This window comes from Tursiops truncatus, chromosome 13, assembly GCF_011762595.2.
Source record: "Tursiops truncatus isolate mTurTru1 chromosome 13, mTurTru1.mat.Y, whole genome shotgun sequence".
Lineage (NCBI taxonomy): Eukaryota > Metazoa > Chordata > Mammalia > Artiodactyla > Delphinidae > Tursiops > Tursiops truncatus.
This window is the reverse complement of record NC_047046.1, coordinates 56,821,736-56,839,097: the sequence shown is the minus strand read 5'-3', so window position 1 is coordinate 56,839,097 and position 17,362 is coordinate 56,821,736. Positions and strand designations below refer to the sequence as shown.

General features: G+C 37.9%; 1 protein-coding gene across 10 annotated transcripts in view; it reads right to left on the bottom strand.

Annotated features, from left to right (window-relative positions):
* Window positions 1–17,362, bottom strand: part of PIK3C3 (phosphatidylinositol 3-kinase catalytic subunit type 3) — a 155,027-nt gene that overhangs the window by 128,087 nt on the left and 9,578 nt on the right. For all 10 annotated transcript variants that reach the window (XM_073790674.1, XM_073790676.1, XM_073790678.1 and 7 more), the window contains exon 4: window positions 12,367–12,496. In XM_073790674.1, the coding sequence (XP_073646775.1) occupies window positions 12,367–12,496 (130 nt within the window). The remainder of the gene's footprint in view (window positions 1–12,366; window positions 12,497–17,362) is intronic.

Below are 17,362 nucleotides of genomic sequence, written 5' to 3'. Positions count from 1 at the left end.
GCTACCAGAAAGGTGATATGGTTACTCACCCAATACAAATTAGTAAATTGGTACTCTAGACCAGGGCTGCTCAATAGAACAGCAATAATGGGAATACTCCACACCTGCACTGTCTACTAGGTAGCTGCTAGCCACATGTGGCTATTCAGCACTTGAAATGTGATTATGGTAACACAGCAAGTGAATTTTAAATTAAATTTAATTTTGATTAACTTAAATTGCCACATGTGAATTGTGGCTATTATCTTAGACAGTACAGCTCTAGATTAAAAATAACCCCTTGAATTGATTGGCATGAACCTATTCTCAAGATACTAATTTTTCCTGGATGAACTAAAAAAAATCCAGTTCCTATTGTTATAAACCTGAGTCTGGACCCTGGACCCAGAATGACCCCATGTAGGCACTCTGAGGGTCAGCCTGAAACATCACCACATCTTACCACAACTTCCCTGTAGCAATGCTCACCTATATACTCTACCTAACATTCTCCACCCCATCTGCGTCACACAGACCACAACGCATTTTTCAAATAGTCATTGCTTTCTCTTTGCCTCCTCTTAATCAAACTGACAGAAACTAAAGCACATTCCAAAGACATCAAGCAGAGCTGCTAAAATGAAGAGAAGAGAGTGGAGAAGCATGCTTTTGCACTAACCTTTCATGTCTAAAGACATGGATTCAAATATAAATCAAACACTAAAGCTTGGTAGTCACATCCAAAACCCCAGGTGGATATGTATCCTAGTCATAAAACTCTTACAATACGACAAGCTGAAAAATGGAGCAGATGGGAACAATGGGCAAATTTGCTCAATTAAGGCCCACAATCATTAAAAGGCCAGTCATGGACAATCAAAGAGTAATAAATGCCCAAGAGGTATGGGCTTTGATTATTTTCACAAATCAATTCAAACAGAAAGTTACTATGTTAGTAAAAAATTAATTAGGGAAATTTAGAGATGGGAAAGAGAAGATAACGAGGAAGATGGGGGAAAGAGTATATTTCAATATATTAATTTTCTTCCTGTTCTCTACTAAGTCTAAGAAATGCAAGTCATAAAAAATAAGAACTAAACGAAAGACTATTCAGTTTTTTAAAAATTTATTTACTTATTTTATTTTATTTTTGGCTGTGTTGGGTCTTCATTGCTTCCGCGGGCTTTCTCTAGTTGTGGCGAGCGAGGGCTACTCTTCGTTGCAGTGAGCGGGCTTCTCATTGCGGTGCCTTCTCTTGCTGCGGAGCACAGGCTCTAGACACGCAGGCTTCAGTAGTTGTGGCTTGTGGACTCCAGAGCACAGGCTCGGTAGTTGTGGCGCATGGGCTTAGTTGCTCCGCATCATGTAGGATCTTCCAGGACCAGGGCTTGAACCCATGTTCCCTGCATTAGCAGGTGGATTCTTTTTTTTTTTTTTTTTTTTTAAATTTATTTATTTATTTATTTTTGGCTGTGTTGGGTCTTCGTTTCTGTGCACAGGCTTTCTCTAGTTGTGGCGAGCGGGGGCTACTCTTCATCGCAGTGCGCGGGCTTCTCATTGTCGTGGCTTCTCTTGTTGTGGAGCACAGGCTCTAGATGCGCAGGCTCAGTAGTTGTGGCTCACGGGCTTAGTTGCTCCGCGGCATGTGGGATCTTCCCAGAGCAGGGCTCGAACCCGTGTCCCCTGCATTGGCAGGCAGGTTCTTAACCACTGTGCCACCAGGGAAGCCCAGCAGGTGGATTCTTAACCACTGCACCACCAGGGAAGTCCCAAGACTATTCAGTTTTGTTTCCTTTTCTCACACTCAATTTTTCCTCAAAGGAAAACTAGGCATGTCCACAAAATAAAATCATTAGAGGTTAATTCCACTAAAACTATTCTGAAAGGATTTGACTTTTTAAAAAATGTTAAACCTAGAAATCAGTCTTCTAAAATTCCATTATTCATACTGCACTTATAATTTAACTTTCAGTTCTATCAATAAGTCAGAGTAAGAATATTCAGTACAGCTTGAGTTTGAGGTTCTTTGCTTAATAATTATCTAACATTGTCTCTTTATAGGCCATTTAAATAGCTCATCTTCATTTCACAGCCCTTTTGTCCTATTATCCCCAGGCAGCCAGGACTAAAGCAGTTCTTTAACTGAATAAACTCCCTTAAATTGCAGTTTGAAAATCATCACTATGCTATTTATTTTGGCTCATGGGTACAATGCATGGTAACTATGCTCTGCTATTATTAAGATTAATATACACGTTTTTACTCTTAAGCCACCTTTCTCAACAATTAGAAACAGAGTAAATTCACTGGAAAAATCAAAGTACAACAAGAAAGAAACCATTCAGTTCTAACCACTTAAACCTCATCTATTTGAATACTCATTTCTTTTCTTAAAATGACAGTGTGAGAAAATGAAATATCTGTTCCTTTTATATGAAAATGGAAACAATAGCATAGACATTTTTTTCCAGGTTTTTAAAGAACCAAAAACAATTTCAAAATATTGTAATACGGTACCAAAGACAATTTCGAAATGTTTTGAGGAAGAGAATGACAATCTAACTCAACAAACTTTTTAATGTGGAACCAGAAAAATGAGAGGAGGAGAAAAGGAGGGAGAGAGCTACTGTGGCATAATTTTAAGGAACAAACAAATACCAAAGTATCATTTTAAATTCAGAGTATACCAAGTATCAAAGTATACTCTCTCTGGTAAGTTTATAAGTTAAGACCACAACAAATATTAAAGTATACTTTTTCTGGTATAAGGCAAGGGAAATACTAAGGAAGCCAGTCTGAAAAATTTAAGAAGCAGTCACTAACCAAAAAAGAAAAACAACAAAAACAAAATCTAAGCGCACAGCCAGATCATTCACATTAGGCAGGTCCTGAACGATGCTTTACTCTAGGCTTATGTATTACAGATGAAAAGGAACGTCATGAACAACGATTCCATAATTGCCAACTGATGACTGCATGTTGTTTCTCTATTAAGGTGGTAACTATAAAATCCAGGTAAATAAAAAATCCCAATTATTTACTATTGCAGTACTTTTAGAATCATAGAATGTGAATAGCTACATGGGACCTCAAATATCATCCATTCTAAACTTCTGATTTTACAGGCTTAGAAATTATTTTCCCAGAGCTGGTAGGATGGCCAAATCTCTGCCTCATACTACAGTGCTCTTCCCACTGAAAAGTGCTTCCAAATGCCCAAGCTTCCAATTTCATCAAACCAAAGCATCATTTATAAAACACATTCAACTTCAACAGCAGCAGGGATATAACAGTTCTGAAACTTCAAACAGCATGACCAACTGCTGTACAGAAAAGAATAAAACATATTAGCCCAAGTGCCAAAAAATTAAAAAACGCTTCCTTCAAAGGGAGAGCAGTTCCTTCAAAAATGCTACAAACATGATGCCTTTTTCCCCTTAAGAAGAGTAATTATTGGTTTTAATGGTTTCCATTTAGTCTCTGGGGAACATGAGTTAAACACTAATGCAAGCTGTCACAGCACAGCAACCTCCAAAGGCTCCACTCCACTCAGAAGTAAGAAATAGAATTCTATTAGGGAAAAAGAACTTTGAAAGGAGCTCATCTCCAATTTGCATAAGAAAGACTTATTCTCATTAATTTTTATCCCCATTTTAAAGATTGAGAAACAAATGCATAAATACTCACTTAAAAACTATTAGCCACCCTCGGTAACAGTCAGTGTATAAATTTTAATACATACCTCTTGAAAAAGTAGGACCTTACTTCCCATCCTCTCCAATATAAAGAATTTAGACTGTTGATGATTGCTACCCATTAACAAAACTGTTAAGAAGGCTTCTTTCCAATACCTCATTTAGCGCTGCATATGCTTACTCATCATTTTGAGAGCTGCAAATGTACAATGATAATCAAAAGAATAAATATGAACCCAAACAACTCTTTAGGAGTTATAGTTGCAACGATAAAAAAAGCTGATCATTATCAAGTCACACCTTTTTCTCCTACTATAAAATTCAAAAGATAAATGTATACTATAACATTGTGCTACATTAAAGAGTCCATTTCAAATTCCAATGCCGCATTTACTGCTGTTTGAAAAATGTCAATCAGTTGTTACAAAAATTATTTCTGAAATCTGCATCAAAACTAAATGAGAGGGCTTCCCTGGTGGCGCAGTGGTTGGGAGTCTGCCTGCCGATGCAGAAGACGCGGGTTCATGCCCCAGTCTGGGAGGATCCCGCATGCCGCGGGGCGGCTGGGCCTGTGGGCCATGGCCGCTGGGCCTGCGTGTCCGGAGCCTGTGCTCCACGATGGTAGAGGCCGTGATGGTGAGAGGCCCATGTGCCGCAAAAAAAAATTTTTTAATAAATAAATGGGAAAAAATTAGGAACATGTGAATAGAAGCCTATATAATTTGTTTAATATAAGAGAACCTAGGTGGATGAATTGCACAACTATATAGCTTTATATTTCTTGACTCTGACCATTCCCCCTCAAATTCAGAATTTCATTATTATATGAATTATAACGTTCATTCTTGGAGATCTTCAAGATGGCAGAGGAGTAAGATGTGGACATCACCTTCCTCCCCACAAATACATCAGAAATACATCTACATGTGGAACATCTCCTACAGAACACCTACTGAATGCTGGAAAAAGACCTCAGACTTCCCAAAAGGCAAGAAATTCCCCACATACTTGGGTAGGGCAAAAGAAAAGAGAGAGAGAAAAGAATAGGGACAGGACCTGCACCTCTGGGAGGGAGCTGTGAAGGAGGAAAAGTTTCCACATACTAGGAAGCCCCTTCACTGGTGGAGATGGGGGTGGCGGGGGTGGGGGAAGCTTCGGAGCCACAGGGGAGAGTGCAGCAACAGGGATGCAGAGGGCAAAGCAGAGAGATTCCCGCACAGAGGATCAGTGCCGACCAGCACTCACCAGCCTGAGAGGCTTGTCTGCTCACCTGCCTGGACGGTTGGGGGCTGGGACCTGAGGCCCCAGCTTCCGAGGTCAGATTCCAGGGAGAGGGCTGGGGTTGGCTGCGTGAACACAGCCTGAAGGGGGCTAGTGTGCCACAGTTAGATGGGAGGGAGTCCGGGAAAAAGTCTGGAACTGCCAAAGAGGCAAGAGACCACTGTTTCGGGGTGCACGAGGATAGGGGATTAAGAGCACTGACTAAACGAGCTCCAGAGATGGGCGCCAGCCGCAGCTATCAGCGTAGACAACAGAGACGGGAATGAGACGCTAAGGCTGCTGCTGCAGCCACCAACAATACTGTGTGCAAGCACAGGTCACTATCCACACCTGCACTCCCAGGAGCCTGTGCAGGGCGCCACTGCCAGGGTCCTGTGATCCAGGGACAACTTCCATGGAAGAATACATGGCACATCTCAGGCTGTTGCAAAGTCACGCCTGCCTCTGCCACTGCAGGCTAGCCCTGCATTCCGTACTCCTCCCTCCCCCCAGGCCTGAGTGAGACAGAGCCCCCTAATCAGCTGCTCCTTTAACTCCGTCCTGAGTGAAGAACAGATGTCCTCAGGTGACCTACACGCAGAGGCAGGGCCAAATCCAAAGCTGAACCCCAGGAGCTGTGCGAACAAAGAAAAGAAAGGGAAATTTCTCCCAGCAGCCTCAGGAGCAGTGGATTAAATCTACACAATCACCTTGATGTACCCTGCATCTCTGGAATACCTAAAGAGACTGAATCATCCCAAAATTGAGGCGGCAGACTTTGGGAGCAACTGTAGACTTGGGGTTTGCTTTCTGCATCTAATTTGTTTCTGGTTTTAGTATTTAGAGTTTATTATCATTGGTAGATTTGTTTATTGATTTGGTTGCTCACTTCCTGTTTCTATTTCAATATATAGATATTTTTTTTTCCCTTTTCTCCTTTTGTGAGTGTGAATGTGTATGCTTCTTTGTGTGATTTTTGTCTGTATAACTTTGCTTTTACCATTTGTCCTAAGGTTATTTCTGACTGTTTTTTTAATTACTTTTTTTTTATTTTTAATAATTATTTTTATTTTAATAACTTTATTTTATTTTTTTCTTTCTTTCTTTTTTTTCTCCCTTTTCTTCTAAACCATGTGGCTGACAGGGTCTTGGTGCTCCGGCCGGGTGTTAGACCTGTGCCTCTGAGGCGGGAGAGCTGAGTTCAGGACACTGGTCTACCAGAGACTTCCCGGCTCCATGTAACGTCAAACAGCGAAAGCTCTCCCAGAGATCTCCATCTCAATGATAACACCCAGCTCCACTCAATGACCAGAAAGCTACAGTGCTGGACACCCTACGCCAAACAACTAGCAAGACAGGAACACAACCCCACCCATCAGGAGAGTGGCTGCCTAAAAATACAGTAAGGTCACAGGCACCACAAAACACACCACCGGACACGGTCCTGCCAGCCAGAAAGACAAGATCCAGCCTCATCCACCAGAAGACAGGTACCAGTCACCTCCATCAGAAGGCATACACAATCCACTGATCCAACCAGAGCCACTGGGGGCAGACACTAAAAACGATGGGAACTAAGAACGTGCAGCCTGCGAAAGAAGACCCCAAACACAGTAAGTTAAACAAACTGAGAAGACAGAGAAACACACAGCAGATGAAGGAGTAAGGTAAAAATCCATCAGACCAAATAAATGAAGAGGAAAGAGGCAGTCTACCTGAAAAAGAATTCAGAGTAATGATAGTAAAGATGATCCAAAATCTTGGAAATACAATGCAGAACAAACAAGAAAGTTTTAACAAGGAACTAAAAGAACTAAAGAGCAAACAAACAATAATGAACAACACAATAAATGAAATTTAAAATTCTCTAGAAGGAATCAACAGCAGAGTAACTGAGGCAGAAGAACAGATAAGTGACCTGGAAGGTAAAATAGTAGAAATAACTACTGCAGAGCAGAAGAAAGATTGAAAAGAATTGAGGACAGTCTCAGAGACCTCTGGGAAACATTAAATGCAACAATATTCGAAATATAGGGGTCCCAGAAGAAAAAGAGGAAAAAAAAGAGACTGAGAAAATATTTGAAGAGATTATAGTGGAAAACTTCCCTAATATGGGAAAGGAAATAGTCAATCAAGTCTAGGAAGCACAGAGAGTTCCATAAAGGATAAATCCAAGGAGAAACATGCCAAGACACATATTAATCAAACTATCAAAAATTAAATACAAAGAAAAAATTAAAGGCAGCAAGGAAAAAACAACAGAAACATACAAGGGAATCCCCATAAAGTTAAGAGCTGATCTTTCAGCAGAAACTCAGCAAGCCAGAAGGAGTGGCAGGACATATTTAAAGTGATGAAATTAAAAAACCTACAACCAAGCAAGGATCTCATTCAGATTCGATGGAGACATTAAAACATTCACAGACAAACAAAAGCTAAGTGAATTCAGCATCACCAAACCAGCTTTACAACAAATGCTACAGGAACTTCTCTAGGCAGGAAACACAACAGAAGGAAAAGACCTACAATAACAAACCCAAAACAATTAAGAAAATGGTAATAGGAACATACATATTGACAATTACCTTAAATGTAAATGGATTAAATGCTCCAACCAAAAGACACAGACTGGCTGAATAGATACAAAAACAAGACCCATACATATGCTGTCTACAAGAGACCCACTTCAGACCAAGGGACACATACAGACTGAAAGTGAGGGGATGAAAAAATACTCCATGCAAATGGAAATCAAAAGAAAGCTGGAGTAACAATTCTCGTATCAGACAAAATAGACTTTAAAGACTACCACAAGAGACAAAGAAGGACACTACATAATGATCAAGGGATCCAGCCAAGACAAAGATGTAACAATTGTAAATATTTATGCACCCAACATAGGAGCACCTCAATACATAAGGCAAATGCTAACAGCCATAAAAGGGGAAATTGACAGTAACACAATAATAGTAGGGGAATTTAACACCCAACTTTCACGAATGGACAGATCATCCAAAATGAAAATAAATAAGGAAACACAAGCTTTAAATTATACATTAAACAAGATGGACTTAATTGACATTTATAGGACATTCCATTCAAAAACAACAGAATACTCTTTCTTCTCAGTGCTCATGGAACATTCTCCAGGATAGATCATATCTTCGGTCACAAATCAAGCCTTGGTAAATTTAAGAAAATTGAAATTGTATCAAGTATCTTTTCCAAACACAATGCTATGAGACTAGATATCAATTACAGGAAAAAAACTGTAAAAATACAAACACATGGAGGCTAAACAATATGCTACTAAATAATCAAGAGATAACTGAGGAAATCAAAAAATACCTAGAAACAAATGACTGAAAACATGATGGCCCAAAACCTACGGGATGCAGCAAAAGCAGTTTTAAGAAGGAAGTTTATAGCATTACAATCCTACCTCAAGAAGCAAGAAAAACCTCAAACAACCTAATCTTACAACTAAAGCAATTAGACAAAGAAGAACAAAAAACCCCAAAGTTAGCAGAAGGAAAGAAATCATAAAGATCAGATCAGAAATAAATGAAAAAGAAATGAAGAAAACTATAAAAGATATGAATAAAACTAAAAGCTGGTTTTTGGAGAAGATAAACAAGATTGATTAACCATTAGACAGACTCATCAAGAATAAAAGGAGAAGACTCAGATCAACAGAATTAGAAATGAAAAAGAGAAGTAACAACTGACACTGCAGAAACACAAAGGATCAAGGGAGATTACTACAAGTAACTATATGCCAATAAAATGGACAACCTGGAAGCAATGGATAAATTCTTAGAAACGCACAAACTTCTGAGACTGAACCAGGAAGAAAGAGAAAATATAAACAGACTATACACAAGCACTGAAATTGAAACTGTGATTAAAAATCTTCCAACAAAGGCCAAGGACCAGATGGCTTCACAGGCGAATTCTATCAAACATTTAGAGAAGAACCAACACCTATCCTTCTCAAACTCTTCCAAAATATAGCAGAGGGAGGAACACTCTCAAACTCATTCTAGGTAGCCACCATCACCCTGATACCAACACCAGACAAAGATATTACAAAAAAAGAAAAGTACAGACCAATATCACTGATGACCATCGATGCAAAAATCTTCAATAAAATACGAGCAAACAGAATCCAAAGGCACATTAAAGGGATTATACACCATGATCAAGTGGGGTTTATCCCAGAAATGCAAGGATTCTTCAATACATGCAAATCAATGTGATACACCACATTAACAACCTGAAGGATAAAAGCCATATGATAATCTCAATAGATGCAGAAAAAGCTTTCAACTAAATTCAACACCCATTTTTGATAAAAACTCTCCAGAAAGCAGGCACAGAGGGAACTTACCTCAACATAATAAAGGCCATATATGACAAACCCACAGCCAACATCCTTCTCAATGGTGAAAAACTGAAACCATTTCCACTAAAATCCTGAACAAGACAAGGCTGCCCACTCTCACCACTCTTATTCAACATAGTTTTATAAGTTTTAGCCACAGCAATCAGATTAGAAAAAGAAATAAAAGGAATGCAAATCGGAAAAGAAGAAGTAAAGCTGCCACTGTTTGCAGGTGACATGATACTATACATAGAGAATCCTAAAGATGCTACCAGAAAACTACTAGAGCTAATCACTGAATTTGGTAAAGTAGCAGGATACAAAATTAATGCACAGAAATCTCTTGTATTCCTACACACTAATGATGAAAACTCTGAAAGCGAAATTAAGGAAACAGTCCCATTTACTATTTCAACAAAAAGAATAAAATACCTAGGAATAAACTTACCTAAGGAGACAAAAGATTTGTATGCAGAAAACTATAAGACACTGATGAAAGAAATTAAAGATGATACAAACAGATGGAGAGGTATACCATGTTCTTGGATTGGAAGAATCAACATTGTGAAAATGACTATATTACCCAAAGCAATCTACAGATTCAATGCAATACCTATCAAACTGCCAATGGCATTTTTCATAGAACTAGAACAAAAAATTTCACAATTTGTGTTGAAAAACAAAAGACCCTGAACAGCCCAAACAATCTTGAGAAAGAAAAACGCAGCTGGGGGAATCAGGCTCCGTGACTTCAGACTATACTATGAAGCTACAGTAATCAAGACAGTATTGTAGTGGCAGAAAAACAGAAATACAGATCAATAGAACAGGATAGAAAGTCCAGAGATAAACCCACACACATATGGTCACCTTATTTTTGATAAAGGAGGCAAAAAAAATACAATGGAGAAAAGACAGCCTCTTCAATAAGTGGTGCCAGGAAAATGACAGCTACATCTAAAAGACTGAAATTAGAACACTCCTTAACACCATACACAAAAATAAACTCAAAATGGATTAAAGACCTAAATGTAAGGCCAGAAACTATCAAAGTCTTAGAGGAAAACACAGGCAGAACACTCCATGACATAAATCAAAGCAAAATCCTTTTTTGACCCACCTCCTAAAGAAATAGAAATAAAAATAAACAAATGGGACCTAATGAAACTTCAAAGCTTTTGCACACCAAAAGAAACCATAAACAAGACAAAAGGACAACACTATGAATGGGAGAAAATATTTGCAAATGCAGCAAGTGACAAAGGATTAATCTCCAAACCTTACAAGCAGCTCATGCAGCTCAATATCCAAAAAACAAACAACCCAATCCAAAAATGGTCATAAGACCTAAATAGACATTTCTCCAAAGAAGATATACAGACTGCCAACAAACACATGAAAGGATGCTCATCATCACTAACCATCAGAGAAATGCAATCAAAACTATAATGAGGTATCACCTCACACCAGTCAGAATGGCCATCATCAAAAAATCTAGAAACAGGGGCTTCCCTGGTGGCACAGTGGTTGAGAGTCTGCCTGCCGATGCAGGGGACACAGGTTCATGCCCCAGTACGGGAAGATCCCACATGCCGTGGAGCAGCTGGGCCCATGAGCCATGGCCACTGAGCCTGTGCATCCGGAGCCTGTGCCCCGCAACGGGAGAGGCCACAACAGTGAGAGGCCTGCGCACCGCAAAAAAAAAAAAAAAAAAAAAAAATCTATGAACAATAAATGCCGAAGAGAGTGTGGAGAAAAGGGAACCCTCTTGCACTGTTGGTGGGAATGTAAACTGATACAGCCACTATGGAGAACAGTATGGAGGTTCCTTAGAAAACTAAAAACAGAACTACCATATGACCCAGCAATCCCACTACTGGGCATATACCCTGAGAAAACCATAATTCAATAAGAGTCATGTTCCACAACGGTCATTAAAACACTATTTACAATAGCCAGGACATGGGAGCACCCTAAGTGTCCACTGACAGATGAATGGATAAAGAAGACGTGACACATATATACAATGGAATATTACTCAGCCATAAAAGGAAACAAAGTTGAGTTATTTGTAGTGAAGTGGATGGACCTAGAGTCTGTCATACAGAGTGAAGTAAGTCAGAAAGAGAAAAACAAATACTGTATGCTAACACACATATATATGGAATCTAAAACAAAAAAGTTGTAAAGTGCTTGGCATTAAAACTTTCTCCAGACGTAATAGAGTCATCCGTAACTAATAAGATCACAAAGGAAAATTACATGTAAAAATTAAAAGAAAGTCTCTTAATAAAAGTATTGTAAAAGCATCTTTAAACAGTATCTAACATAGTACTTTTTGAACAGATATTCACAACATAAGTTACACTACTGTGATTTGAGAATAGAATTGAACTTAGAAATACAAACATTAAATGAAAACACTTCATTAACACAATTTTGAAAAAAAGAGGTAATAACTCAGTCAATTTACAAAAAGAGAGGTGGGGTGGAGTGAGGGTAATTTAGACAGGCTAATATAAGAAATTTTCACTTTCAAAGAATATAAGAATCTCTAGCACTTGCATCTTTAAGACAATGTTACCAAAGAAGTAGGTGGTCATCTTGAAGGTATCACCAAAAGCTCTACATTTTCAAATCTGTTGGAATTACAGACACAAAAGGCCATGCATTATGATTCTCTTTACGTGAAATGTCCAGAATTGGAATATCTACAGAGATAAAAAGTGGATGAGTGGTTGACAGGGGCTGGAGGAAGGAGGGAATGGGGAATGACTGCTAATGAGTACATGGTTATATTTTTGATAAAAATGGTCTAAAAGTAAATAGTGGTAATGATCGTACAACTTTGTGAATTCACTAAAAAACCATTAAACTGTACACTTTCCAAGGGTGAACTTTATGGTATGTGAATTATATTTCAATAAAACTATTATTAAAAGATTAAATTTAAATTAAAAAGTAATGTGACAGAATTCATAATGTCAATTTATACTACAACAGACATCATTCAGAGCCTTCCACCTGTTCCAATAGCTTCTTTTCTACCTTGGCAAGGCGGCTCATCTGATCTTCTGAGAGAGTACTGCTTGTTCTGCCAGGAGTTTTTGTGGGTTCTGATCCATCTGCTTCCACGTTAGGCCAGACTTTCAAGTCATGCATCCCTTGGCGAAACATGCTAGGCAAAAAGAGAATGTTCAGGACAGAATTAAATTAATGTAGTTCATTATGGGAAATTTCAGATTCGTAAACAGAGAGAATTCTACCAAGGAAATGCATGTCTCTCTTGCCAAGCTTTAAGCCTCCAGTGGGCTGTAAAGCAATTAACCAAGCAACTAAAATCCATGTAACACTGTTTTTCACGTGCCATTCTTTTCTCCTCCAAGCAGTTAGAACTATTACAGAGATTCTAAAGGTAAACTGGAAACAGAGAAGCATCAGTAATGGACCACATGCACTTCAACACGTCAGTGGAGATCTTAGAAACAGAAACCAAATTTCTACCCAGCGAAAGAATGTCACATTTACAATGATTGAAACCAAATTAAAATAATTATATAACTTTCTACTTTAAGTGACAATTCAGCATAGTAGACAGCGGAGTTGAACTGCCGAGGTTTGGATCCCAGCTGTGCCACCTATTACCTACAAGACTTTGGGTAAGTTACTTAACTTCTCTGTGCCTGTTTCCTCATCTATAAAATGAGATTATAAAGAGGAACTGTATCTCACAGAGTTGTTAGAAAAATTAAATAAACCAGTAGAAGTAAAAAGTACTTAGAATAGTGTCTACCACGTAATAAGTATTCGATAAATGTTAGCTATTATTTTCCTTTTCACTGGGTACAGGCTTATTTTTCTCCCATCTTCTTTTCCATAAGAAAGATGTCTAAAAGGGAATACAGTAGTGGATTCAGTAAGAAAAAATACCCATGTCTACAAGTCAGAAATTTAACATATTGTTGAAATTCAGCCTGAGCTGGATGATCCTACTTTAAAGTAAAAGACTACATGACCTCTGATTGTCATGCTTCTGCTTCTGCTTCTTTCAAAAAGCTACCATGAAGACCCACAGTAAAGGCTGAACAAACTCATAAAAGAAGCTCTAGACAAATATGCTTTTTAAATACGCTGTCAAGTTTCTGAGTTTTGTTTCTTTGAAGAGGTTTAGAGATAGTCTTCTGTTAGTGTGTTTTCTTTTTTTAAGTGTTAACAAGGCCTTTCAAACAATATAAAGTCTATTCAAACAGCATCCTCCCAAAGCTGAAAGGCCAAGCTGTCAATCGCAATGAAAAGAATAAGACTAGAAGTGTGTGCAGGTGAGTAGTAAGTCCAAAGACTCCCATATTAAATAATTTTTTAATTAGGTACACGATGGATATAGTGATGCACTTTTCCCATCTTTAAAACCACTGTACTTAACTGTAAAAGGTTCACATTAATTTTTAAACCATTATTATCATGATCTGACCAATGGAAAATTTCTTAGCAGATTTTCCTGAGGTAATAAAGAGAATTTTCACTGAATATTATGTAATGTATGTAAGTAATGATGCCATAAACATTTAGATTGGAAACTATAAAGGACAGCTACAAGCTGATGAGCAGTATAAGATTAAGGACCAAATATGTTAAGGTCTAAGTTTGGAAATAAACAGGTAATATCCAGCAACCATATTTGCAAAAGCTTACTTTATAGGCCCAACACAAAATGTACTGACTGGTTGTGAAGACTCAATACACCCAATATTTATCTATCATGTTAAAGATAAAAAAAAAAGTGGTATTATTTAAAAAGCCTTTATAAAGTTCATTTTCTTTCCCTTTCAACTGAGAGACATTCAACATAAAGCAGACCTTAGTCTCTAAGAAACTGGGTACAGTAAGGTCATAATACCACTTTCCATGAATATCCTTAAATATACCTTCAGAAACAGCAGAAAGCTTCCCTTCCTTCTCTCCACTTCCTTGCCCCCAAGTGAATAGTTTGGCTGAACTTAACTAAATCAAAAATAAGTACATTTGGCAGGAAGCCAGTTTACTAAATAATTTAGGTGCCTTGGGATGGATCTGGAGAAGAGATTTAAGGATAAGGGGACATGGAAGGTAGGGGTGATGCCAAGTGATTCAAATGATCAAGTGAACATATTACTTTCTTTTGACACTAATGGAACCTTTACAGAGAGTTACACAGCCTCCAGGTGGCAAGCCAGAAGATGCTCAGAGCATCAAGTCCATTTGGGAAATTAAGCCAAACAGGCAAGAAAGAAAACGGTACAGCAGGCTCTCCCTCAGACACAAACAGAGGCCCCAGCAACAGCTGCTGTAGATGCTCCAGCTCCCAGTGCCAAACCACTACAGCAACAACTGGCCTGACTTCAGAATTCACATTTGGAAAAAACATCTGCAAGAGAAATATACAGCTTGCGTATGATCCTTTGCCAATTTAACCTAATGATCAATCAATTCTTTAGCTACTTAGGAATCTCACAAGCTAGACTTTCAAAATGAGGACAATTAGTTACTCCAGCCATATCCTAACACATCTGTCTTTAGATTAACTACACTATCCTCCAAGAAGCACTGCTTCACACTGACTCAAGAATACAAAACAGGTATTAGCAAACAGCAAGAGTTGGTAGTCACAGGACTCCCGATACTATAACACAGCTATTACACACTTTGAGGACCACTTTTAAATAGCTAATAAGTTCATACCAGGACTATTTAAGGAACAAGGTGCGGTACAACTGGTGTTATTTCATTGCCTAAGAAACATTTGAGGAAATGAAGGTCTAAAGCAGCATTTCCCTAAGTCATGAGAACTGTGGTGGCACATGACATGATTTTTAATGGTAGGTGGAAAAAAATTTGCACAGGCTTCCTCCTGAGATCACACAGAAGACTCATGCTACTTTCTCACCATGAATGTCAGCAACACCATGCAGAGAAGCAGCTGTGACCCAGCAGTACAAGTGGATGTCTGCACTCTGCTATAGCACCTGGAACATCCTGAATATCATATTCTTCCACAATCCAAAGGTGCACAGGAAGTCCAGTATCTTGCGAGGGAATGCCTCGGCTTGTCTCCACTGCATCCCAGTTAGCCTTCAAGGGAAGGCCCCAGGACACAGAGAGAAAAAGGAGTTATTTTAATTTCATAGGGCTTCTCAGATTTCCTTTTTCTGAGGTGCAGGTCACTATAAGCATCAGCCTAGAGGGAACAGTAGGTGATCTAACATGAGTTATTATACATACACGTACACACAATGATTACTACTGATTTCACGTACTTTATAAAAACTTGTCAAAGGCCAAGTAAAACCGTGTCACAAATGTCAATCTGAGAATTGATTTGGCTGTAGGCAGGTCATTTCACTGTACTTCTATGGAAATTTCTATTGTCTCACACCTATAGTCTAGTCAGATTGTCTCCTGAAACTACATCCTAAGGTCAATGAAAATGTATCGATATATGAGTGTTAAAAGAGGTGTTTTCATGAGGGAAACTCCCGCTGTTATTTCAGAAGGTAAACCACTAATGAAGAGGCCAGGAAGAAAAACCAAGAGGTCTATCTGGCTGTTTCTCAAGAAGATTTAACCACTAAGACTACAGTAAGAGTAATAATCTGTTGTGCATTTTTTTTCTATATGGCAAGCAAATTCCACCCTGGTAGAGAAAGTAAAAAGGTACAAACATTCCAGAAAAGAAACATACTCATTTTGTAATATGTCCATTCTACTATAACCTGCCATTTTATCAAAAAACATATTTAAAACTGGAGGCCACGATGTCTCAGACTATGTCTAAATTATTGTTCCTGCATGGATTTCAATAATAAATGTTTCTTTAATAGATACATTAAAGTAAAATACCTACACATTACTAAGCAATCAAGCTATTCTCAATGAAATTACATCTACATTTTATTCATGAGTTGAAGCTTTTCTGAGACATCCTATCCTGAACAGAAAAATTCAATATTATAAGGATATCAATTCTCTCTGTAATTCACATATATAATTCAATACAGTTTCCCAACAAAATAAGAATGAGCTTTTTTTTTTAACTGAGGAAATAATATTAATATTTATCTGATAAAATATAGAGACTATCCAGAGAAATTCTGAAAGGACTACGAATGAGGAAGATTATCCGTCTCTAATATTAAAACATTTTATAATTAATAGTATTCAAAACTAACAAGAATAGTTCAGAAATAATGACAGCTAATATTTACTGAGCACTTATTAAGCTCATTACATGTCTTTAGTAATTTATCATCATCAACTACTCTGTGAGGTAAATACTAATATCTCATTTTACAGATAAGGAAACTGAGGCATAAAGAGATTAAATAACTTGCCCAAGGGTACACAGATAATAAGCAAAAGAACCAGGTTTTAAACCCAGACAATCTAGTTCTACCTGCCTTCCTAACCCCCACTGGTTTATAAAAAACTGATAAATTCAACATCATAATTTAAGATTCATGAGCTGCAAGTAAATAAGCAACAAACAAATATATAATTCAAAAGAAAATGTCAAACAGGAAAAACAATATGTGTAACATGTAACACACAAAGGGCTAATTTCACTAATCTACAAAGACCCCTTACAAATTAATAAGAAAAATGACAACTCAAAAAAAAAGACAAAGAATTTTATGGTATGTGAATTATACCTCAATTTTAAAAAATGGGCAAAGGATATGAAAAAGCAATTCACAGAAACATAAACACAAATGTAAAGGGAAATATCACAATACAATCATCTTCACTCATATTTAATGATGTGAAAATTAATTTAGGAGATAATATTTTTCAATTTTAAAATGGGCAAAAATTAAGAAGTTTGATAATACCTAGATTATGGTCTCTACCATTTGATACCTAAAGGAACTAGGACTTCTTTCAGAAAGTCCAGGTCTGGGGCAGGAAATTTCCCAATGAGCCTGGAATAGCTTGTCTCCAGAAAGTAAAGAAGCTACCAATGACTACTGGTGTGCTATACTGTCAAAAGAACATGGGATCAACTTGAAGG